The sequence below is a fragment of the Capra hircus genome, chromosome 11 (assembly GCF_001704415.2).
Source record: "Capra hircus breed San Clemente chromosome 11, ASM170441v1, whole genome shotgun sequence".
NCBI lineage: Eukaryota > Metazoa > Chordata > Mammalia > Artiodactyla > Bovidae > Capra > Capra hircus.
The window spans coordinates 5794456-5820816 of NC_030818.1; the positions used below are offsets into that span (position 1 = coordinate 5794456).

The 26361-nt window shown below is 44.6% G+C and overlaps 1 protein-coding gene across 1 annotated transcript in view; it reads left to right on the forward strand.

Annotated features, from left to right (window-relative positions):
- The window catches only part of NPAS2 (neuronal PAS domain protein 2), a 204741-nt gene that overhangs the window by 99386 nt on the left and 78994 nt on the right, over positions 1 to 26361 (forward strand). Inside the window, exons 3-4 of the mRNA XM_018054924.1 lie at positions 10636 to 10784; positions 23735 to 23826. Coding sequence (XP_017910413.1) covers positions 10636 to 10784; positions 23735 to 23826 — 241 coding nt within the window. The remainder of the gene's footprint in view (positions 1 to 10635; positions 10785 to 23734; positions 23827 to 26361) is intronic.

Here is a 26361-nt window from a genome sequence, read left to right on the forward strand (position 1 = left end):
ATAGAAAACCCTAAAGACCACCAGAAAATTACTAGAGCTAATCAATGAATATAGTAAAGTTGCAGGATATAAAATCAACACACAGAAATCCCTTGCATTCCTATACACTAATAATGAGAAAGTAGAAAAAGAAATTAAGGAAGCAATTCCATTTACCATTGCAACGAAAAGAATAAAATACTTAGGAATATATCTACCTAAAGAAACTAAAGACCTATATATAGAAAACTATAAAACACTGATGAAAGAAATCAAAGAGGACACTAATAGATGGAGAAATATACCATGTTCATGGATCGGAAGAATCAATATAGTGAAAATGAGTATACTACCCAAAGTAATCTACAGATTCAATGCAATCCCTATCAAGCTACCAATGGTATTTTTCACAGAACTAGAACAAATAATTTCAAGATTTGTATGGAAATACAAAAAACCTCGAATAGCCAAAGCAATCTTGAGAAAGAAGAATGGAACTGGAGGAATCAGCCTGACTTCAGTCTCTATTACAAAGCCACAGTCATCAAGACAGTATGGTACTGGCACAAAGACAGAAATATAGATCAATGGAACAAAATAGAAAGCCCAGAGACAAATCCACACACCTATGGACACCTTATCTTCGACAAAGGAGGCAAGAATATACAATGGAGAAAAGACAATCTCTTTAAGAAGTGGTGCTGGGAAAACTGGTCAACCACTTGTAAAAGAATGAAACTAGATCACTTTCTAACACCACACACAAAAATAAACTCAAAATGGATTAAAGATCTAAATGTAAGACCAGAAACTATAAAACTCCTAGAGGAGAACATAGGCAAAACACTCTCCGACATAAATCACAGCAGGATCCTCTATGATCCACCTCCCAGAATATTGGAAATAAAAGCAAAAATAAACAAATGGGATCTAATTAAAATTAAAAGCATCTGCACAACAAAAGAAACTATAAGCAAGGTGAAAAGACAGCCTTCTGAATGGGAGAAAACAATAGCAAATGAAGCAACTGACAAACAACTAATCTCAAAATACACAAGCAAATTATGTAGCTCAATTCCAGAAAAATAAATGACCCAATCAAAAAATGGGCCAAAGAACTAAATAGACATTTCTCCAAAGCAGACGTACGGATGGCTAACAAACACATGAAAAGATGCTCAACATCACTCATTATCAGAGATATGCAAATCAAGACCACAATGAGGTACCATTTCACACCAGTCAGAATGGCTGCGATCCAAAAGTCTACAAGCAATAAATGCTGGAGAGGGTATGGAGAAAAGGGAACCCTCTTACGCTGTTGGTGGGAATGCAAACTAGTACAGCCACTATGGAGAACAGTGTGGAGATTCCTTAAAAAAACTGGAAATGGAACTGCCTTATGACCCAGCAATCCCACTGCTGGGCATACACACCAAGGAAACCAGAATTGAAAGAGACACGTGTACCCCAATGTTCATCGCAGCACTGTTTATAGTAGCTAGGACATGGAAACAACTTAGATGTCCATCAGCAGATGAATGGATAAGAAAGCTGTGGTACATATACACAATGGAGTATTACTCAGCCATTAAAAAGAATACATTTGAATCAGTTCTAATGAGATGGATGAAACTGGAGCCGATTACACAGAGTGAAGTAAGCCAGAAAGAAAAACACCAATACAGTATACTAACACATATATATGGAATTTAGAAAGATGGTAATGATAACCCTGTATGCGAGACAGCAAAAGAGACACAGATGTATAGAACGGACTTTTGAACTCTGAGGGAGAGGGAGAGGGTGGGATGATTTGGGAGAATGGCATTGAAACATGTATACTATCATGTAAGAAACGGATCACCAGTCTATGTTCGATACAGGATACTGGATGCTTGGGGCTGGTGCACGGCGATGATCCAGAGAGATGATATGGGGTGGGAGGTGGGAGGGGAGTTCAGGATTGGGAACTCATGTACACCCGTGGTGGATTCATGTCAATGAATGGCAAAACCAATACAGTATTGTAAAGTAAAATAAAGTAAAAATAAAAATTTTTTAAATAATTAATTTAAAAAAATTTTTTAAATAAAAATAAAAGAATCCATTGACATCAAAAAAAAAAAAAGAAAGAAATATAACTTGGAGTTCTTTTATTTGGATCCATTCGTACGTATATTCAGTTGATCCAGCACCATTTGTTAAAAAATATCCTTTCTCCAATAAATTGGCTATGCATCTTTGGTAAAAAAAAAAAAAAAAAAAAAAGTGTACTTGGAACAACTGAACAACCATATGCAAGCAAAGGGCTTCCCAGGTGGCACTAGTGGTAAAGAACCACCTGCCATTCAGAAGACCTAAGAGATGCAGGTTTGATCCCTGGGTTGGGAAGATCCCCTAGAGGAGGGCATGGCAACCCACTCCAATATTCCTGCCTGGAGAATCCCATGGACAGAGGAGCCTGGGGGGCTACAGTCCATGGGGTCCTACAGAGTCAGACACGACTGAAGCGACTTAGCACACACGCACATGCAAAGGTTAACCTAAACCTTACATGTTAAAAAATGACTCAAAATGGATCATAAGTCTAAATGTAAAATGTGTAAGACTCTCAGAAGAAAGCATAGGAGAAAATCTTCTTGGCCTGAAATTAGGCAAAGGGTTCTTAGATCTGCCACCAAAACACAATCCATAAAACCACCACAATATTGTAAAGTAATTAATCTACAATTAAAATAAACTAATAACTTGGGCTTCATCAAAATTAAAAAATTTTTTGCTCTGTGAAGACACTGTTAAGAGACCAAAGGGCAAGCTGGCAAAATATTGACAAATCACGTGTCTGACAAAGGACTTGTATCTGAGTACAAAAATAAACTGCCTTACATCAACAGTAAGGAAACAAACAACTCAGTTTAAAAATGGTGAAAGACATGATCGGATGCTTCACCAAAGATACACAGATGGTGGAAAAATACGTGAAAAGATGTTCAACATCATTAGCCATTAGAAAAATGCAAATGAAAGCCCAATGAGGATTCTCTACTGCTGAGTCACCTGGGAAGCCCTGCACATCTCTTTGATGAGCTAAAATAAAATGTACCGACAATACCAACTCCCCTTGAGGATGTTGGAACATCCGGACCATGACTATCTCACTTGCGAGAGGTAAAATGGTGCTGCTGCCAGACTGCTGGAAAACAGTCTGGTGGTGTCTTAGAAAGTTAAACATCTATGTGATCCAGCCATCCTTCTCCCAAGTTACTTACTACAGAGAGCTGACATCTCACATTCACACAAAAACCTGCACACAAATGTTCATAGCTGCTGTGTTTATCATGAAGGAAAATGCGAAACAATCCGAATTGCCTTAAGCAGGTGAACAGATAAGCCAGCTGTGTTATTGTTATACCCATGCAATAGAAAGCTACTCAGCAGTGAGAAGGAGAAGATATTGGTAGGTGCAGCAACTTGGATGAACTGGGCAGAAGCCAGCTCAAGAGGTTACCTGCTGTCTAATAGTGTTTGTACGACATTCCTGAAAAGAGAATGCAGTGATGGAGAACAGAACAGGGGCTTCCAGGGGTTACAGACATGGAGAGAGTGGAGGAATTTTGGAGGGAATGGTAGAAGTGGGTGGGAGAGTGCAAGTGTTCCATAGCATGAGCACCCAAGCAGACCTCCTCCCCCACTTCCTAGTCATGAACTTCAGCAGTTATTCACCCTCTGGGTACCTCAACTTCACCTGTGAAAGGGGAATGATAACAGATCACTGTAAGGATGAAAGGCATTAATACATGTAAAGCGCTTAAAATAGGGCTATTACATAGTACTTGCCCAGACAGTGTTAGCAAGGTCAACAGTGTCCCCTGGGAGAAACCAGAAAAGATAGAAAGATAAGACTGGGGCTCACTGAGCACTGCATTCAAAATCAAAGGTGGAAACTTGTATCAAGGTGTATTTAACATACACACACATACCCCTTCGCTTCCTCCCAGACCACCTCCCTGTCTCTCTTTTTCTCTCTCTCTTAAATTGAATAAAAAGAAGACAAACAACACAACTGAAAAGTGGGTGGAACATTTGAACAGACACTTCAAAAAGAAGATATATGAGAGAGCATTAAACACGTGAAAATACGTTGAGCATCGCTCATCATCAGACAACTGCCAGTTAAAACCACAATGAGCGACGGAAGCATAGATATAGAGAGCAGACTTATGGACACAGAGGGGAGGAAGGAGAGGGTGAGGCAAATGGAGCAGGATGGAAGCATAGACACTACCGTGTATAACATAGATGGCCACTGGAAATTTGCTGCTCCAGGGAACTCAAATCAGGGCTCTCTAACAACCTAGAGGAGTGGGAGGGCTGGGAAGGGGAGGGAGGTTCAAGATAGAGAGGACATATGTACACCTATGGCTAATTCATGTTGATGTATGGCAGAAACCAAACCAATATTGTAAAGCAACTATCCTTCAATAAAAATAAATAAAAAGACAATCACAACGAGATAATACTACCTGGCTAAAGTGAAGAAGGATTGGCAGTGCTCAGTGCTGGCATGGATGTGGAGCAATAGAACTCTCATACATTGTAGATAGAAATGCAGAAATAGGAGAGCCACTTTGTATAACTGTACAGTACTGTCTTACAATGTTACACATACAGTTAGCATGTGAAAGTCGCTCAGTCGTGTCTGACTCTTTGCGACCCCATTGACTGTAGCCTGCCAGGCTCTTCTGTCCATGGAATTCTCCAAGCAAGAATACTGGAGTGGGTAGCTGTTCCCTTCTCCAGGGAATCTTCCCGACCCAGGAATCGAACCGGGGTCTCCTGCATTGCAGGCAGATCCCTTACCAGCTGAGCTACCAGAGAAGCCCTACGCTTACCATAAGGTGAAGTCGCTCAGTTGTGTCCGACTCTTTGCAACCCCATGGACTGTAGCCTATCAGGCTCCTCCGTCCATGGGATATTCCAGGCAAGAGTGCTGGAGTGGATTGTCATTTCCTTCTCCAGGGGATCTTCCCAACCCAGGAATCTAACCTGGGTCTCCTGCATTGCAGGCAGACGCTTTACCGTCTGAGCCACTCAAACCTGGGTATGTACCAAAGAGAAATGTATGCCTATGTCTACACAGAGACAGAGAGATGGATGTTCAGAGCAGCATTATTCTTTTGTTTAATTTGTATGATTTTTAAAGGGTACTTTCCACTTACAGTTATTCCAAAGTATTAGCTGTATTTCCCATGTTGTACAATCAGAGCTGCATTATTTCATTAATTAGTTTAATTAATGGCTGAGCTCCATCTTCATTGCTGCCGCGGGCCTCCGCTAGTTGTGGTGAGTGGGGGCTACTCTCCACTGTGGCGTGCAGGCTTCTCGTGGCGGTGTCTTCTCTCGTGGAGCAGGGCTTCAGAACTCGGGCTCAGCAGCTGAGATGCATGGGCTTAGTTGTCCTGAGGCATTTGGGATCTAACGAAATCAGGGATTGAACACCTGTTCCCTGCATTAGTGCGTGGATTTTTAACCAGTGGACCACCAGGGAAGCCCCCAGCATTATTCTTAATACCCCCATACTGAAAACAGCCCAACGAACTATGAATCAGCAGTCAAAAGGAATGAAGTATTAATATATACAATAACATGGATGAATCACCAAAACTTTGTGCTAAAGTCAACTACATTGTGCTGATTGCATTTGTATGAAATCCTAGAAAAAGGCAAAACTACAGTGACAGCAGACCAGGGGTTTCCCAGGGCTGTGATCCAGGGGAGATCAACAACAAAGATGCAGGAGAAAACTTTTTAGGGTGGAGAAACTGTTTTACAGCTGAATTTTTGTGGTGGTTATGGTGGCTCAGATGGTAAAGAATCTGCCTGCAATGCAGGAGACTTGGGTTCGATCCCTGGGTTGGGAAGATCCCCTGGAGAAGGGAATGGCAACCCACTCCAGTATTCTTGTCTGCAAAATTCCATGGGCATAGGAGCCTGGCGGGCTATAGTCCATGGGGTCACAAAGTCAGACAAGGCTGCTGATTTCACTTTTCACTTTCAGGCAATTACTAAGATTCATCAAACCACACACATAATATGGATGAGTTTCACTGAACATAAATAATGCCTCAAAGGACAAAACAAACCCCAAACCTGCCTGGTTAAGTGTCTTTCAATGTGTTTTCCTGATGCCTTATGCCCGGTGGTCCCAGGGCCTGCCAAAACAGGCCTCCTTTATCAGAAATAAGGTCATTTAAGGCTTTTTTTTTCCTTCTTGGCTCAGAGCTGCGGATCCAACTGACACTGACCGATTTCCAGCGGGCACCATCGTGTGTCCCAGGCGGAGGCTGACGGAAACAAGCTTGTGTTCCTGTCACTAATGATATAAGCCTTCATCATCGGCTCTGCCAGGCTGTGTTCATTGTCATTACACCCATTGAAGAAGAGAACAGAGTTATAATGAGCCGGGTGTTATCCGCTCACCAATAATTTATAATGGGCAAACTAGGACAGGCATAGAGCTTTTTCTGGCTAAGGAGGTTGCATGTCGCTCTTCAAATCTAGGCTGAAAATTTATTTATAATGCATAGACAGTCACTCACAAAGTTAAAGGGCTTCTTTGTTCCCCCTCATGTGTTTGAACACTATGGGTTTTACCCTGGACTAGCACAAAGGCCCCTCGGCATCTTACTGTTGCACCTGCAGCTAGTCTGTGATTGGGAGAGAGCGTTCCTGCAGATAGTGACTCGGCTAGAAATGAGGCCTTTGTAGAAACGCCTAGAGGATTTCAGGCCCTCCCAAAACTCTAAGGAGAGACAGGAAGGAGGAAAAGGTCAGGAACACGAACAGACCCTTAGGTAAGCGTAGCAATCATGTGCTTTAGGTGAACTTTGAAGAATTGCCTTAGGTGCTATCAGGAAACATCCCAAACTGAGATGAAATTAGCAAAAAGTGATGTATGAACAGGTGCGTTGAAATCAAGACAGGTCGAGGGACTTCCCTGGTGGTCCAGTGGCTAAGAGCCAGTGCAGGGTGCAGGGGGCATGGGTTTGATCCCTGGTCTGGGAAGATCTCACGTGCCGGGGAGCAACTAAGCTCATGCGCCTCAGCTACTGAGCCTGTGTGCCACAGCTGCTGAAGCCCGAGTGCCTAGAGCCTGTACTCTGAAACAAGAGAAGCCGTGGCAGCAAGAAGCCTGTGCACGCACCTGGAGAGCAGCCCCAACGCGCCACAACTAGAGAAAGCCCACATGCAGCTACAAAGACCCAGAACAACCAAAAACTTTAAGAATAAAAAGGACAGGTCATGTCTAATTGGGTAGCAAGAAGCAGAATGTTTATGACCATCACAGTGTCCAGGGAAAGGGTATCTGGGGTGTATGCCTAGGTTTCCAAGTGCTCTTGGGGGAGCCCAAATCTATGTGGATGCTGACACCAGTGGATATTGATACTTACCCCAAGGCAGGTGAACCCCTCTAAGGGGAACCCACTGAGTTGTCACAGGCCACCAGCACCCTCCAAATCACTGCAGATGGTGACTGTAGCCACAGAATTAAAAGATGCTAGCTCCTTAAAAGAAAAGCTATGACAAACCTAAACAGTGTATTGAAAAGCAAAGACATCACTTTGCTTGACAAAGGTCGGTATAGTCAAAGCTATGATTTTTCCAATGGTCATGTATGGATGTGACAGCTGGACCATAAAGAAGTCTGAGAGCCAAAGAACTGATGCTTTTGAACTGTGGTGTTGGAGAAGACTCTTGAGAGTCCCTTGGGCTGCAAAGAGATCAAACCAGTCAATCCTAAAGGAAATCAACCCTGAATATTCATTGGAAGGACTGATGCTGAAGCTCCAATATTTTGGCCACCTGACGCCAAGAGCCAACTCATTGGAAAAGACCCTGATGCTGGGAAAGAGTGAGGGCAAGAGGAGAAGGGGGCGGCAGAGGATGAGATGGTTGGATGACATCACTGACTCAACAGATATGAGAATGAGCAAACTCCGGGAGACAGTGAAGAACAGGGAAGTCTGGCATGCTGCAGTCCATGGGGTCTCAAAGAGTCGGACACAACTGAGCAAATGAACAACCACCACCAGTGTCCTTTCCGGGCCACACATTGGCCCATGACCTCCTGGTAGGTGACTAGCTGCCCCAGGCACCTTGATCCTGGGCCCCAGGGTGCCTGGACCAGAAAGTAGACTGAGTTCAATGGGCCCTGCAGCTGTGGTCCCTGTTCTCTCACTAAACTGACTTTCTGGAACAAATCCATCTGGGCTGAACATGGGAGGGGTGAGTCCGCCTTCCCAGCCCTGGATCAACTTTAAGTAAGCTGGCCGTGGAGGAGGGGCTTGACCTGCGGAGCTGAGAGCTGACCCCGGGCCTGTGATATGCTAAGGATCAAGGCCTCTGGGACAGCCCCACTTCCCAGGCTGGTACAGGTGGCTGGGGTGGTGGCAGGGGTGGGGGTCGGGGGTCTTTGTTGAACAGAGCAGCCCCTGCAGCCATGGTTTCCTCTCCAAGTTCCCGGAACCCTTTGGTCCTCAGAGCCTCAGTGGGAAGACCCTCAAACTGAGTGGCTCCACACTGATTACTTCTGTAGTTGTGTGGTGTAGTATTTCATTTTTTTAAAAAATATACTCTATGTTTAGAACAGTTTTAAGTTCCCAGCAGGATTGGGTGGAAGGACACATGCCCTCTTTTTCCATATGCCCTCTGCCTGTATATATGCACAGCCTCCCCTATTATCCACAACCCCCAACAAGGGTGTCCCATTTGCTGCAATTGATGACCCTGCATTGACAGGTCATTATCCCCCCAAAGACTGTAGTCTACTTTTGGATTCACGCTTGGGATTGTACATTCTATGGGTTTGGGCAAATGCACGCACCATCGTGATATCATACAGAGCAGTTTCCCGTCCCTAAAAATTCTCTGGACTCTGTGTTTTCAATCCTCCCCTCTCAGCCCCTGGCCTGCTGATCTTTTCACCATTGCCATAGTTTTGCCTTTTGCAGAATGTCATGGAGTTGGACCCTTGAGTATGGAGACTTTTTCGATTGGCTCTTTCACTTTGTAATGTGCATTGAAGTTTCCACGGTGTCATTTTTCTAATTAATTTGTTTATTTCTCATTTTTGGCTGTGCTGGGTCTTTGTTGCTGTGCACGGGCTTTCTCTAGCTGCAGCGAGCGGGGGCTCTTCTTCCCAGGCTTCTCCTTGCAGTGGTTTCTCTCGCTGCAGAGCACAGCCTCTAGAGCACATGGGCTTCGGTAGTTGTGGCTGCCAGGCTCTAGAGCGCAGGCTCAGCAGCTGTGGCTCATGGGCTTAGTTGCTCCGCAGCACTTGGGATCTTCCTGGATCAGGGACCGATTCCACCTCCCCTGCGCTGACAAGCGGACTCTCATCTACTGCGCCACCAGGGAAGTCCTACTGTGTCATTTTAAAAAAGGTTTGGATACATGTAGCGGCTTGGCAGTCACGTGCAACCCCTGTCACGTTGGCTCTGGACCACGTGTGGCTTGTGGATGGTTGTGTGGGGGTGTGCCTGGACTCCCCAGCAGGACGATGAGCTCTGGGGCAGGGGACAGGGCTTGTGCCCTGGGGGTACTGGCTCTCTACTGGACGCTTGGGTGCCTGCCTATCCTTTGTGACTTGGTACCAGAAGCTGGGTGCTCTGGGTTAGAAGGAGCCTGGTTTGGGCTTGAGGATGGGCTGTTAAAAGCAAACCCTTCAGGGCTATTTATATTGATGAAGAGTATTGTTTGTTTCTGGAGTCAGAGAGCTGAGTTCTGACTGTGGAGCCCATCTGTAAGATTTTGCATCAGGTGGTTCAGTGGGAAAGAATCCACCTACCAATGCAGAAGACAGTTCGATCCTGAGTCAGGAAGTTCCCCCAGAGGAGGACATGGCAACTCACTCCAGTATTCTTGCCAGGAGAATCCCATGGACAGAGGAGCTTGGCAGGCTACAGCCCATGGGGTCACAAAGAGTCAGACACAGCTGAGCAACTGACTGACCGACTGACAGGACTCACTAATACTGTCTGTCTCTGTGTCCAGGAGTCTAGCAGAACATTTTCTCTGTCCCCGTCACCCAGCTCGGAAATGTAACAAATGTTCCTTTCCCTGAAAAATTTCTATTGTTGTTTGTTTGTTTTGTTTTTTTAATTAGGACCATCATTTGAGTCTTTGTTCTTACTTATGTGGCAGCACCTGCTCTTAGCTGTGCTTTTTGATGTTGCTTGTAGCATTCAGACTCTTGGTTGCATCATGTGGGATCTAGTTCCCTGACCAGGAATGGATCCTGGGCCCCTGCATTAAGAGCTCAGTCTTAGCCACTGGACCAACAGGGAAGTCCCTCCTTGAACAGTTTTGATCAGATCATCTCAGAAGAATATGCTCTGACCTAAAGTACCTCCAGCCCATAAGAAAACCTTCTGAAAGTGGAATGTTCCAGGAACCTGTGCCTTTCCTGCAATGTGGGAGACCTGAGTTCCATCCTTGGCTCAGGAAGAGCCCCTGGAGTAGAAGATGGCAACTCCAGCTCTCTTGCCTGGGAAATCTCATGGACAGAGGAGCTTGGGGGTGGCTACAGTTCATGGGGTCACAAAGAGTCAGAGACAAGTGAGAGACTAACACTTGCCCTTTTTGTGTTGACAGAGCTTCCCGAAACAAGTCTGAGAAGAAGCGTCGGGACCAGTTCAATGTCCTCATCAAAGAGCTCAGCTCCATGCTGCCTGGCAACACGCGGAAGATGGACAAGACCACCGTGCTGGAGAAGGTCATTGGGTTCTTGCAGAAACACAATGGTAACCGTGACCCTCTTTCCATTTTTCTCTTCCTGCCATTTCCACTTGACGACTTTATCAAGTTGGCTTCCCTGGTGATTCAGACAGTAACGAATCTGCCTGCAGTGCAAGAGGCCAGGGTTCAATCCCTGGGTTGGGAAGATCCGATGGAGAAGGGAATGGCTACCCACTCCAGTGTTCTAGCCTGGAGAATTCCATGGATAGAGGAGCCTGGTGGGCTACAGTCCATGGGGTCATAAAGAGTCAGACAGGACTGAATGACTAATACTTTCACTTTTCTCTCATTTTTATCATTTGTCTTCCTGCTTGGTTCTCCCCAGCAAACCTGACCTCTTTGGTCATAGGTTTCCTTTTTACAACACGCTCCACCCTCCAGAAAAACCCCATCTCCAGCAGGTTTGGGGCAGGACACGCCCCTCCCAAATTGCTTTCTCAGCCAGAGGGGCAGACTCACAGGTAGCACCCAGCCCAAGCAGGGCAGCACCAACTATGGGAGCATCTTGATTAAAAATGTCTAGAGCAGTCCTTTTCATTCAGCCCTGCAGGCACCATGCCCAGGTATTAATTTCCTACTGACTTAAACTGTACTGACGTCTCCATTCATTTCCACCACCACCTCTAAAGTCTTTGGCCTTCTCAGCAACACCATGGTAAAAAGTAATGAAAAATAATTAACTGACTTAATGTCAAATCTGTTTTTTTTTTCAATGAGATGTAACTCACATAGCATAAACTTCACTCCTTTAAAGGTTATAGCTCTGTGGTTTTTGGTACAATCTCTTCATGAGGTTCTGCAAGCATCAACACTACCTAAATGTATTGTCCCCCAAAGAAACCCTGTGGGGATTCCCAGGTGGTGCTGGTGGTAAAGAATCTGCCTACCAATGCAGGAGATGCAAGAAATGTGGGTTTGATCCCTAGATTGGGAAGATCCCCTGGAGAAGGAAATGCCAGCCCACTCCAGTATTCTTGCCTGGAAAATCTCATGGACAGAGGAGCCTGGCAAGCTACAGTCCATGAGGTTGCAAGGGTCGGACACAACTTAGCGACTAAACCCACCCCATGCACATGGAACCATATAATATGTGGTCTTTTCTTTCCAGCTTTTTTCACTTAGCATCCGCATGTTAGCAACTGCCTGTGTTTCATTTCATTTTACGGCCAAATAATATTCTATTGTATGGATATACCATTTCATTTATCTGTTTATCTTTTGACAGATATTTGGGCATTTTCATTTGGGGGCTGTTAAATAATGCTGCTGTGTGCATTCCTGTACTTATTTTTGAGTGGATATAATTTTCAGTTCTCCTGGGCATGTATCTAGGAGTGGAACTGCTGGGTCAAATGGTAACTCGGTGTTTAAGTTTTAGGGAAGCTGCCAAACTGGTTTCCATAGCAATTGTACCGTTTTACATTCCAACAGCAATGTATGAAGGTTCCAGTTTCTCCACATCCTAACCAGTACTTATTGACAGTTGTGTGTGTGTGTGTTTGTGTATGTGTTTATTGTAACCTTCCTAGTTGGTAAGAAGTGATATCTCATCGTGGTTTGGGTTTGCATTTCCCTAATACCGAATGATGTTGAGCTTTTCATTGACTTAATGGCAATTTGTATCATCATCTTTTGAGGATGTCAGTTCAAATCCTTTGCCCATTTTTAATCAGGTTATTTATGTTTTTGCTGTTGAGTTGTAAGAGTTCTTCATACCTTCTGGATACTAGACCCTTATCAGATACGTAATTTGCAAATATATTCCTCATTCTGTGAGTTGTCTTTTCACTTTCTTTTTTAAAATATTTATTTATTGCTGTTTTTTGCTGCACCGGGTCTTTGTTGCTATGCGTGGACTTTCTCCAGTAGTGGAGAGTGGGGGCCACTCTAGTTGTGGTGTGCGGGCTTCTCATTGTGGTGACTTCTCTTGTTGTGGAGCACAGGGCTCCAGGGTGCGCAGGCTCCAGTAGTTGCTGCACGTGAGCTCAGTAGCTGGCGACTTGCAGGCTTCAGAGCACAGGCTCAATAGCTGTGGCCCCTGAGCTTAGTTGCTCCATGGCGTTTGGGATCTTCCTGGACCAGGGATCAAACCTACGTCCCCTGCCTCGGCAGGCAGATTCTTAAGCATTGAACCACCAGGGGAGCCAGACTTTTATAATTTTAAGCATTTAGATATAAGCCATAAATTAAACATTTAGATAGTTGGCCCATTTTGAGTTACTCTTTTGTATATAGGAAAAGGGAGGGAGTCAGAATTTATCCTTTGACCTAAGATTATCTGGTTATCCCAGCAGTCCACTTAAAAAAAAAAAAAAACTTTTTGACACTTTATAAAGGTATAACACACATACAGAAAATACACAGTCATAACTGTATGGTTGAATTAGTCATCACAGAGGGGGTGCAGCCAGGAAACCAACACCCAGGGCACGAAACGAAAGCTTCCCCAGCAGATGCCCCGCCTATTTCACTCTGCTTTCCCTGAAGATAGTCTCTGACTGCTTTCTTTCTGCCTTCCTTCCTTCCTCGCCTCCTTTCTCTTTCTTCCTTCGCTGGTGTGGTGCTGCACGTGGGCTTTCTCTCCTTGCAGTGAGTGGGCGTCACTCTTCGTTGCGGTGTGCATTGCGGCGGCTTCTCCTGGTGAAGAGCACAGGCTCTGGGCACACAGGCTTCAGCAGGTGCGGGTCTCGGGCTCAGAGCTGTGCTGCTCACGTGTAGTTGCCCTGCAGCACGTGGGACCTTAGGTCCTGGAGCAGGGATTGAACGCATGTCCACTGCGTCGGCAAGGCAGACCCTTAACCGCTGGACCACCAGGGAAGTCCCCTCTGACTGACTTCTAATACCAGAGATGGGTTTTTTCCTGTTGGAGCCTTATTCAGATGAAATCGTATATTATGAACCTCATGTTTGTGTGATGAAGCTGGGCACTTCCGGGTCGATGGCTACTTCTTCTTCCTTGGTACCTAGTATCCCATTCTACGAATTTACAACTTGAATCCATCCTTGAACTTACATCTTTCTCAAACTATCCTCTCTTCATTTTACTCCCCTTCAACCCTTTCACCTCTTGGTCTTCCCAGGCGGTGCTAGTGGTAAAGAGCCGACCTGCCAATGCAGGAGATTTAAGAGACGTGAGTTTGATCCCTGGGTTGAGAAGATCCCCTGGAGGAGGTCAGCACAACCCACTCCAGTATTTTTGCCTGGAGAATCCAATGGACAGAGGAGCCTGGCGGGCTACAGTCCACGGACTTGCAAAGAGTTGGACATGATTAGAACAACTTAGCACACACGCAAACCCTTTTAACTCCTAGCATTGCCCACCGAGCGCTGCCACTTGCCTGTGGATGGCACCAAAAAATTTAAGAACCTTTGGGAGGATTCAGGAACTATTAACAAGCAAGAAGAGCAGAATTCTTTTTTTTTCTTAATCGTGACACCAAGCAACCAAGCATATTAAAGTCATAAATGTCAGATTATTGAGGAGATAATTACAGTTCTTCTGTGCTTGCCATGAGGCTTCTCCTTCACTGAACATTTTCCCAGACAAGATGATTTCATGGGAGAGGGCACAGCTGGGACACTAGAAAGTTTCATTATACTTGTTATTCTTTTATTATTTCTGTCATAATTGTATATACCTATTACAAATGTGACACTAATGATATAGCCTCCTTTTTTGTCCCCCCCCCCGCCCCATAGCTGCCCAGGGGAGAGTAAAGAACATGTTAATTGCTTTTGTTAAAAGTTGGGGGAGAACAATCAAGCTGGGATTGGAATAAAGTATTGCAGCAGCATTTGATTGCCCCTAATAGTTTAAGCAGAATGGTTCTATGTCCTAAATGATGATTTAGCTAAATGAAAGAGCAGGTTGGTTTGATTCCCAAGATATTTTGTGCAAATTACGCAAACCAGGTCAGTGTCACCGAGAAATAGGACAACCAGGATCAAGTTCATCCATGTGACATTTATGCTGGGCTCGGCCCACTGTGGAATTACAGAATTGTCGAATCTGGAAGCTGGAGAGGATGGGTCAGCAGAAATTCAGCCTGCTACCACCTGGAGCTTCTGTGTCCACCTCACCTTTTTCATAAGACTGAGCCCTACCCCACACAACCCACTGAAATGCAACCAGAATCAACCCTAGATCTCCCTCATCCTTATCCCATACACAAAAGAAAACAGAAAATCCATGACAGATTTTATGAAGAGATATAGTGGCTGGACCAAAATTTATATTAAAGCAAAAAACAAAAAACAAGCAATAACTGTACTTATAATCCAAAGGGCTGTGAACTCTGCAGGCATCTTCTAAGGAGCATGATCTGCATTCATTTGGGGCTCACCCTGAGCCAGGCAGAAGTTGATTTTTTTTTTTAATTTTAAAATCTTTAATTCTTACATGCGTTCCCAAACATGAACCCCCCTTCCACCTCCCTCCCCATAACATCTCTCTGGGTCATCCCCATGCACCAGCCCCAAGCATGCTGTATCCTGCGTCAGACATAGACTGGCGATTCAATTCTTACATGATAGTATAGATGATAGAATGCCATTCTCCCAAATCATCCCACCCTCTCCCTCTCCCTCTGAGTCCAAAAGTCCATTATTGATTAAGGCCTCCACAGAGTAACTCGTGAAAGTGTCAGTCACTCAGTCGTGTCCCTTTGCAACCCTACGGACTGTAGTCCGCCAGGCTCCTCTGTCCATAGAGTTCTCCAGACAAGAGTACTGGAGTAGGTAGCCATCCCCTTCTCCAGGGCGTCTTCCCGACCCAGGAGTCGAGCCTGGTCTCCTGCACTGTAGGCAGATTCTTTCCCCATCTGAGCCGCCAGGGAAGCCCCAAAGAGTAATTCACCAAGGTATAACTCATAGGAGCCTCACAGTGGCCCTTTGAACTTGTACCATTTCACAGACGAGGCAACTGAAGCATAAAGATGTTAGGTCATTAGCGTCAGACAGCCAGGAAGGCACAGAATCTAACCCAGGCTTTTCTGCCTCCAGAGCCCAAGTTTTTAACATTAAAGCATACTGCTTCTCTATGACAGGTGAGGTATGGGACTCTTTTAGATACAGATATCATGGCCACATTCTAGCAGTTCATTAGTGTGGCCATTTATGTTTTTAACTTGCTTATTCATTCATTTATGTTTTGGTTGCACAGGGTCTTTGTTGCCCTGCGTGGTCCTTTTCCAGTGGCAGTGAGTGGGGGCTATGCTCGGTTGTCACGCCAGTGGCTTCTCTCGTTGCCGGGCACAGACTCGAGGGCACTTGAGCTTCACGGTCTTAGTTGCTCCGTGGCATGTGAAATTTTCCCAGACCAGGGGGGATTGAAGCTGTATCCCCTGCATTGGCAGGAGGATTCTTAACCCCTAGACCCCCAGAGAAGCCCCAATGTGGCCATTAAGACTATTAGTTCTCACCCCTGGTGGCCCCTTAGAATCACCCAAGAAGCTTTTAAAAATATATGTAACTCAGTCACACCTCGCAGAATAACACATCAGAATGTCTAGAGATGGAACCCAGGTTGTGAGCTGGGGCCAGTTTGTACCTGCTTACAAAAGATAATTGTTAAATTTTTAAGAGTTTTGCAAGGCAGCTGACATCATGTTGGCAGCTTGAAACCAGTGAGGGTCTGAGTATTTATACCCTAGAAATAGACAAACACGACTGAAGTGGGGACGGAGAGCCTTCCACCAGATCACCCCTGGGTCAGGCCTAAACATCCATGTTTTTAAAGATGCCCGGGTGAAGTCAGCGTGCATTCAGGGTTAAGACCTGTGGATTGATACATTTTTTTAATTCATTTCTGACTGTGCTGGGTCTTCGTTGCTGCACAAGGGCTTCCTCTAGTTGGGAGCGGGGGCTTCTCTTCATTGCAGTGTGTGGGCCTCGCATTGCAGTGGCTTCTCTTGTTACAGGGCACAGGCTCTAGGGCATGTGGGCTCAGTAGCTGATGTGATGGTGGTGGCGGCTTAGTCGCTAAGTTGTGTCCAACTCTTGAGACCCCATGGACAGTAGTCTGCCAGGCTCTTCTGTCCATGGGATTCTCCAGGCAAGAATACTGGAATGGGTTGCCACTCCCTTCTCCAGTAGTTGATATGCACAGGCTTAATTGCTCCATGGCATGTGAGATCTTTCTGGATCAGGGATCAAACCCGTGTCTCCTGCATTGGCAGGCAGACTTATAACCACTGGGCCACCAGGGAGGCCCAGAACTGTGGATTTTGGTGTGCTTTCTGCCTTCATCCTGAAGGGAGACCATGTGATATTCTAGCTATGCTGCTGCTGCTAAGTCACTTCAGTCGTGTCCGACTCTGTGCGACCCCATAGACGGCAGCCCACCAGGCTCCCCTGTCCCTGGGATTCTCCAGGCAAGAACACTGGAGTGGGTTGCCATTCCTTCTCCAATGCATGAAAGTGAAAAGTGAAAGTGAAATTGCTCAGTTGTGTCCGACTCCTAGCGATCCCATGGACTGTAGCCCACCAGGGTCCTCCATCCATGGGATTTTCCAGACAAGAGTACTGGAGTGGGGTGCCATTGCCTTCTCCATTAGCTATGCAGGTAGTCATTAAAATAACTTAGCTCTTTCATCAGTAATCTGCCAAGCATCCCTGTTTTCTCAGTTTGAGAGATAAACCTTGATCCTGGAATGCATACTTGTGGAAGTAATTCCAAATCAAAATGAGAATTTGACCATGTTTCTCCATAAAGAAATGTGTCATGAGTATCTGTTACAGGAGCATGCTCAGTCACTAAGTCGTGTCCAACTCTTTGTGACCTCATGGACTGTAGCCCACCAGACTCCTCTGTCCATGGGATTTCCCAGTCAAGGAGACTGGAGTGGGTTGCCAGAGCTATTACAGAAGAGAAGCCTCCAAATTATGTCAATAGTAGGGCATAGTGAGTAGCCTTATTCATGGCCATCTAACTGTCACTTCCACAGGACCAGGCTGACTTGGGTGCTTTCCTCTTCCGGTGTGAGTCTCAGCTGGCTTGATGTCATCTTCTCCCAACATCAAATCCCAGTCCTCTCCCCTGCCCTTCCAGATGTCTGCCTTAGAAGGTGGGGGTGGGGTAGGGAAGACAGTAGAGCGAGGAGACATGTCCCTGTTGGGCAGGGTGATAGTCGCCCCACCAGCCTACTTTCTGCCCCTTTTTCTAGATTCTTCCTTGACCATATATGGCCCAACGTTGTCCTGCTGGCTCCTGTGGAGCACGAGCTATTGGGAGGCAGGTGTTCTAGGCATAAGTACAACCTACACTATGGTAGGCTTTGGGAGTTCCACTGTTAATTGCAATGCTTCCCTAAAGTATTGCTCCCATACGGCTGTATTTCCCTTGCTATTTAGAAGCCACTTAGACCACATTGCTCTGCTCATCCTGCCCAGTCACCTACAGCTTGTAATGTTGGTCCCATCAAATGCCATTGGAAATTCAATTCAGTTCAGTCAGTTCAGTTGCTCAGTCGTATCCAACTCTTTGCAACCCAATGGACTGCAGTGCACCAGGCTTCCCTGTCCATCACCAACTCTCAGAGCTTACTCAAACTCATGTCCATCACATCGGTGATGCCACCCAACCTTCTCATCCTCTGTTGTCCCCATTCTCCTTTTTATTTTTTAAATTTATTTCCTCTTCTCCATTTGCCTTCAATCTTTTCCAGCATCAGGGTCTTTTCAAATGAATCAGTTCTTCGCATCAGGTGGCCAAAGTATTGGAGTTTCAGCTTCAGCATCAGTCCTTCCAGTGAATATTCAGGACTGATTTCCTTTAGTATGGACTGGTTGGATCTCCTTGCAGTCCAAGGGACTCTCAAGAGTCTTCTCCAGCACCACAGTTCAAAAGCATCGATCCTTTGGCATTCAGCTTTCTTTATGTTCCAACTCTCACATCCATACATGACTACTGGAAAAACCATAGCTTTGACTAGACAGACCTTTGTTGGCAAAGTAATGTCTCTGCTTTTTAATATGCTGTCTAGGCTGGTCATCGGAGAAGGCAATGGCACCCCACTCCAGTACTCTTGCCTGGAAAATCCCATGGATGGAAGAGCCTGGTGGGCTGCAGTCCATGGGGTTGCTAAGAGTCGGACATGACTAAGCAACTTCTCTTTCACTTTTCACTTTCATGCATTAGAGAAGGAAATGGCAACCCACTCCAGTGTTCTTGCCTAGAGAATCCCAGGGACGGGGGAGCCTGGTAGGTTGCCGTCTATGGGGTTGCACAGAGTCGGACACAACTAAAGCGACTTAGCAGCAGCAGCAGCAGGTCGGTCATAGCTTTTCTTCCAAACAGCAAGCATCTTTTAATTTCATGGCTGCAGTCACCATCTGCACTTATCTTGGAGCCCAAAAAGATAAAGTCTGCCACTGTTTCCCTATCTATTAGCCATGAAGTGATGGGACCAGATGCCATGATCTTAGTTTTCTGAATATTGAGTTTTAAGCCAACTTTTTCACTCTCTTCTTTTACTTTCATCAAGAGGCTCTTTAGTTCTTCTTCACTTTCTGTCATAGGGATGGTGTCATCTGCATATCTGAGGTTATCGATATTTCTCCTGGCAATCCTGATTCCAGCTTGTGCTTCATCCAGCCTGGCATTTCTCATGATGTACTCTGCATAGAAGTTAAATAAGCAGGGTGACAATATACAGTCTTGATGTACTCCTTTCCTGATTTGGAACCAGTCTGTTGTTCCATGTCCAGTTCTAACTGTTGCTTCTTGACCTGCATACAGATTTCTCAGGAGGTAGGTCAGGTCGTCTGGTATTCCCACCTCTTTAAGGATTTTCTGCAATTAATTGTGATCCACACAGTCAAAGGCTTTGGCATAGTCAATAAAGCAGAAATAGATGTTTTTCTGGAACTCTCTTGCTTTTTTGATGATTCATCGGATGTTGGCAATTTAATCTCTGGTTCCTCTGCCTTTTCTAAATCCAGCTTGAACATCTGGAAGTTCTTGGTTCACATACTGTTGAAGCCTGGCTTGGGTAATTTTGAGCGTTACTTTACTAGCGTGTGAGATGAGTGCAATTGTGGGGTAGTTTGAGCCTTCTTTGGCATTGCCTTTCTTTGGGATTGGAATGAAAACTGACCTTTCCCAGTCCTGTGGCCACTGCTGAGTTTTCCAAATTTGTTGGCATATTGAGTGCAATACTTTCACAGCATCATCTTCTAGGATCTTAAATAACTCAACTGGGATTCCATCACCTCCACTAGCTTTGTTCATGGTGATGCTTCCTAAGGCCCACTTGACTTTGCATTCCAGGATGTCTGGCTCTAAGTGAGTGATCACACCATTGTGATTATCTGGGTCATGAAGATCTTTTCTGTACAGTTCTTCTGTGTATTCTTGCCACCTCTTCTTAATATCTTCTGCTTAAGTTAGGTGCATACCATTTCTGTCCTTTATTGTGCTCATCTTTGCATGAAATGGTCTCTTGGTATCTCTAATTTTCTTGAAGAGATCTCTAGTCTTTCCCATTCTGTTGTGAAAGTGGTGTCCCCATCCTATTCCTCGGCCATCTCCGAGGAAAATCAGAGATTTGATTATAACACTGAATTCTTTGGATTTCCCTGGCAGTCCAGTGGTTAAGACTGCCTTCTAATGCAAGAGGTGCAGGTTTAATCCCTGGTCAGGGAGCTAGAATCCCTGGAAACTACCTGAGTGTTCATTGGCAGATGAATGAATAAAGAATACGTGGTACATATACACAGCAGGCGATTACGCAGCCATAAGGAAGAATGAACTAATGCCATTTGCAGCAATATGGGGCCTTCCCAGGTGGTGTGAGTGGTAAAGAACCCACCTGCCAATGCAGGAGATGTAGGAGGTGTGGGTTCGAGCCCTGGGTTGGGAAGATCCGTGGAGGAGGGCATGGCAACCCACTCTGGTATTCTTGCCTGGAGGATCCCATAGACAGAGGAGCCTGGCAGGCTACAGTCCATAAGGCTGCAAAGAGTCGGGCAGTATTGAAGCGATTTAGCACATAGCGATATGGATGGACTTGGAGGACGTTATACTAAGTGAAATAATTCAGATGGAGAAAGACAAATACTGTATGATATCACTTATATAGAGAGTCTAAAAAAATACAACAAACTGGTGAGTATAACAAGAAAGTAGCGGGCTCACAGATATAGAGAACAAACTGGCGGTTACCCGTGATGGGGGCAGACAATCAAGGGGTAGAGGCATGAGAGGGACGAACTGTCGGGCGTAGGACAGGCTCAAGGATGTGCTATACAACGTGCGGAATATAGCCAAGATTTTCACATAACTGTAAGTGGAAAGTCACCTGTAAAAACTGTACAGAAGTTGTGGCCTTCCCTGGTGGTCCAGTGGTCAAGACATTAGCTTCCAATGCAGTCGGTGTGGGGTCCATCCCTGGTCTGGGAGCTAAGATCCTACACGCCTTGTAGTCAAAAAACCAAAACAGACAGAAGTAATATCGTAACAAATTCAGTAAAGACTTTAAAAATGGTCCACATTTAAAAAAAAACTTTAAAAACATATAAAAATTAAAAAACAAAGCAAAAGCATTGTAGGTTATTCAGTGAACCAAAAAAAAAAAAAAAAAAAAGATGAAATGCCCTGAAATTTTACAGTTCTTCTAGGAAAGAAACTTGATTGGTGTTTTCCCAAACTTGACAAAAATGCTAAGAATTTACACAAAATTACCAAGTCATGAAGCAGAAAGAAATTCTTCTAAATCATGAATAGGAAAAAACCAATTTCAATCAATTATTATAAAGAAAAAAAACACACACACACAAAAGGACAGGAAAACCAGAGTGTTTACAGAGTTTTGTGTAGACCAGTGACTATTAGATTTACAAATACTAATAACGTCTTGCAAACAAGGTAGCTACTTGAAACGGGCAAAGTACAGATTAACCCCAGAAAGTTTTAGGAAAAGTAAATTCTGGCCTTCAAAGCAACTAAGCAGCATGTATTTGTATAACGAATTATACTTCAGTAACTGAAAATGCTGAAACATACATTGCAATCTATACAAACACAGTAGGTTAGGAACTACATGGCCTAAGATGTTTCTGGAATTTTTCAAATCCCAGCTCGCTGAAGTTTTTTTTTCTTTAATTTTTATTTTTACTTTATTTTACTTTACAATACTGTATTGGTTTTGCCATACATTGACATGAATCCACCACGGGTGTACATGCGTTCCCAAACATGAACCCCCCTCCCACCTCCCTCCCCATAACATCTCTCTGGGTCATCCTCGTGCACCAGCCCCAAGCATGCTGTATCCTGCATCGGACATAGACTGGCAATTTGTTTCTTACATGATAGTATACATGTTTCAATGCCATTCTCCCAAATCTTCCCACCCTCTCCCTCTCCCTCTGAGTCCAAAAATCCGCTCTACACATCTGTGTCTTTTTTGCTGTCTCGCATACAGGGTCATCATTGCCATCTTTCTAAATTCTGTATATATGTGTTAGTATACTGTATTGGTGTTTTTCTTTCTGGCTTACTTCACTCTGTATAATCGGCACCAATTTCATCCATCTCATCAGAACTGATTCAAATGTATTCTTTTTAACGGCTGAGTAATACTCCATTGTGTATATGTACCACAGCTTTCTCATCCATTCATCTGCTGATGGACATCTAGGTTGTTTCCATGTCCTGGCTATTATAAACAGTGCTGTGATGAACATTGGGGTACATGTGTCTCTTTCAATTCTGGTTTCCTTGGTGTGTATGCCCAGCAGTGGGATTGCTGGGTCATAAGGCAGTTCCATTTCCAGTTTTTTTAAGGAATCTCCACACTGTTCTCCATAGTGGCTGTACTAGTTTGCATTCCCACCAACAGTGTAGGAGGGTTCCCTTTTCTCCACACCCTCTCCAGCATTTATTGCTTGCAGATTTTTGGATCGCAGCCATTCTGACTGGTGTGAAGTGGTACCTCATTGTGGTTTTGATTTGCATTTCTCTAATAATGAGTGATGTTGAGCATCTTTTCATGTGTTTGTTAGCCATCCGTATGTCTTCTTTGGAGAAATGTCTATTTAGTTCTTTGGCCCATTTTGTTATTGGGTCGTTTATTTTTCTGGAATTGAGCTGCATAAGTTGCTTATATATTTTTGAGATTAGTTGTTTGTCAGTTGCTTCATTTGCTATTATTTTCTCCCATTCAGAAGGCTGTCTTTTCACCTTGCTTGTATTTTCCTTTGTTGTGCAGAAGCTTTTAATTTTAATTAGATCCTATTTGTTTATTTTTGCTTTTATTTCCAGAATTCTGGGAGGTGGATCGTAGAGGATCCTGCTGTGATTTATGTCAGAGAGTGTTTTGCCTATGTTCTCCTCTAGGAGTTTTATAGTTTCTGGTCTTACATTTAGATCTTTAATCCATTTTGAGTTTATTTTTGTGTGTGGTGTTAGAGGTATTTTGTTTTGCCTTGACCATGAAGAAGCAGCTTAAGGACATGCCCCCCGACCCCTGTCCTTGTTCCTGTTGCCTTGATAACTGGAGTGGGTTGCCCTTTCCTTCTCTAGGGGATCTTCTCCAGTCAGGGATGGAACACCCGTCTCCCGTACTGCAGGTGAATTCTTTACCCACTGAGCCACCAGGAAAGCCCAGGTGGCAACTACCTGACTCCAGCCGCTGCTGATGGGCTTTGTCACCTAGAAACTCAAGGGCAAGGTGCCATGTGCTAATCGCAGGCACTACGCCTGGTGCAGAGGGTGGGGTGCTCTCTTCCCAGAGACCTCATTAAAGGTCAAAATGAGAAAACATCAAGGGTCTATTATCTCTACTCTACCCCATCCTTGGAGATCAGAGTAGCATATGTCCTTATATCAGCTTCTTTTATTAAACTACACATTTATACAAAATTACATAGAAATAACATGCGTATCATTTCTTAATTCCAGTTTCTAGGTGTCTTTTCATCTGAAAGCTTGTTTGTGCTCTTTTTTTTTTTTTAGAAGTCTCAGCGCAAACAGAAATCTGTGACATTCAGCCGGACTGGAAGCCTTCATTCCTCAGTAATGAAGAATTCACCCAGCTGATGTTGGAGGTGAGAGACACATTTCAATTAGCTTGATGGGTTGCGGATTAAAATGTGGCTGCTTGTTCCAGGTAAGACCCTGTGCCCGAAGTAAACAACTGTTCTTGACCCTGAAAGGAAGGCTGGGAACAGACAGTCTCTTGAAAAAAATCTGCCTGCTGTGGTGTGTGTTTTGGCTACTGAGTTGGGCAGGAAAAGCCAGAATCCCCAAACTCAGGGTGAATATGTCCTGTTGCCATGGTGACTGCAGGGCAGACCCACTCCAGCCTCCCAACCAGAGGACACCTAACAGGGGAGCCAGGCAGGGAAGGAGCCGACAGTAGGGAGAGCGAGGGTATTTATGTGGAATATATATATGTTTATACCTGTGTGCTATTGTGTCCAGCCCTTTGTGAGCCCGTGGACTGTAGCCCACCAGGTTCCTCTGTCCATAGAATCCTGCAGGCAAGAATACTGGAGTGGGTAGCCATTCTCTTTTCCAGGAGGTCTTCCCGACCCAGGGATCGAACGCTGGTCTCCCTCATTGCAGGCAGATTCTTTGCCCTCTGAGTCACCGGGGAAGCCCAATGCAACAATTATATATTCTTGGTAGAACACATTTTGAAAGCAAAAATCTTCTTTTAAAATTATGCTTTTAACTTGAGGTCCTGTTTCATCAACATGGTGTATGGTATCAACCATACATGGCCATGCCCCACCCCCCACGCCCCCAGAGTGTGCTCTCTCTGTGTAGAGAAACGCATATTTCTTCCTCTGAAAAGTTATGTGCCTGTGCTCATCTGCTGGGCTGGATTGGAGAAAGGCTGGCTAATCTGAGTGCCTGGCCTGCCTCATGTGTCTCTAGGGGTGAGACTTCTCAGGACAGATGAGGATGTGCTGTGTGCTAAGTCATTTCAGTCACGTCCGACTCTTTGTGACCCTAGGACTGTAGCCCAACAGGTTCCTCTGTCCATGAGGATTCTCCAGACAAGAATACTGGAGTGGGTTGCCCTGCCCTCCTCTAGGGGATCTTCTGACCCAGGGATCAAACCCGCATATCTTGTGTCTCCTGCATTGGCAGGCGAGTTCTTTACCACTGAGCCACTGGGGAAGCCCAAACGAGGATAAGTCACTGGAAAAGCATCCAGCCAGTTCTGACTTCTAAACTAGGGATAAGACTGGGAGTGTTCAGATACCATGGTGGACATGGAGAAAGCCCCAGAGGTGATGAGTCTGAGCCCCTGAAGAAGAGGAAGAAAGCTGGGGTGGATGGATTCAGTCAAAAGAAGCTCGATGCTGGCTATGTCACTGGTTGCCGGCAGGGTAATAGAAGGTGACTCTGGGCTCCAGCTTTCTAGATCTCATCTCCTGTGCCTATATAAGACTGATATAAACTTTAATTTACATAGATTAACTGCAGAAAACAGAAAGTTACTCGAGTAAGAAAATGCCAGAATGAAGCTGTCCAAATATTATGAAATATAAAGGCATTAATGAACATTTGCATGAGATGAAAGATACTTAAATCTGCATGTGAACTATATTTAAAGAAAATACAGAACTTTCTCCAGAAGCAATGCATTTTAAGTATGTTAAATTTAGAGCAGCTTGTGATATACAAGGTTGAATTAATGTATCATTATGCTATTTCACAGAAATCATTTTATCTCCTAATTCTTAGGGAAAAGTAATTAAAACACATAACCCTATAGCACATAACACTCTTGGAAGCCTGTGGCACAGTCTACCCTCCCCGCCCCCAAGGGAATTTCAAGGTATCAAAGGTGTTTGAGGAAACAAGATTTTTATAAGGTTACAAATATAGTTTCTTATAGTAGTCTCATGGTGGCCTGTATTTCAGTGGAGTCAGTTCTAACTTCTTTTGCATTTCTGATTTCATTGCCTTGGACCCTCTCCCTTTTTCACTTGATGAATCTGGCTAAAGGTTTATAGGTTTGTGTATCTGTTCAAAGAACCGGCTTTTAGTTTCACTGATCTCGTCTGTTGTTTGCTTGTCTCTGTTTTGTTTATTTCTGCTCTGGTCTCTACGATTGCTTTCCTTCTATCAGCTTTGGGGGTATTTTGTTCTGCCTCTAGTTGCTTTAGGTGTAAGGTGGGTGTTGTTCAGTCGCTCAGTCGTGTCTGACTCTTTGTGACCCCATGAACTGCAGCACGCTATGCTTCCCTGTCCTTCACCGTCTCCTGGAGTTTGCTTAAACTCCTGTGCATTGAGATGTAAGGTTAAGTTGTTTATTTGAGATTTTTATTGTTTCTGGAGGTAAGCTCATATCTCTATGAATTTCCCTCTTCAAACTGCTTTTGCTGAGCCCCATAGGTTTTTAGATTGTCGTGTTTTCATTTTCATCTGTCTTTAGGTATTTTTTATTTCCTCTTTGATTTCTTCAATGATCCACTGGCTGTTTAGTAGCAAATTGTTTAGTTTCCCTGTATTTGTGTTTTTTGCAGGGTTTTTTTTGTGTGTGTGTGTGTGTGTGTGTGTGTGTGTGTGTGTGTGTGTGTGTGTGTGTGTGTGTGTGTGTGTGGTTGATTTCTGATCTCATAGCG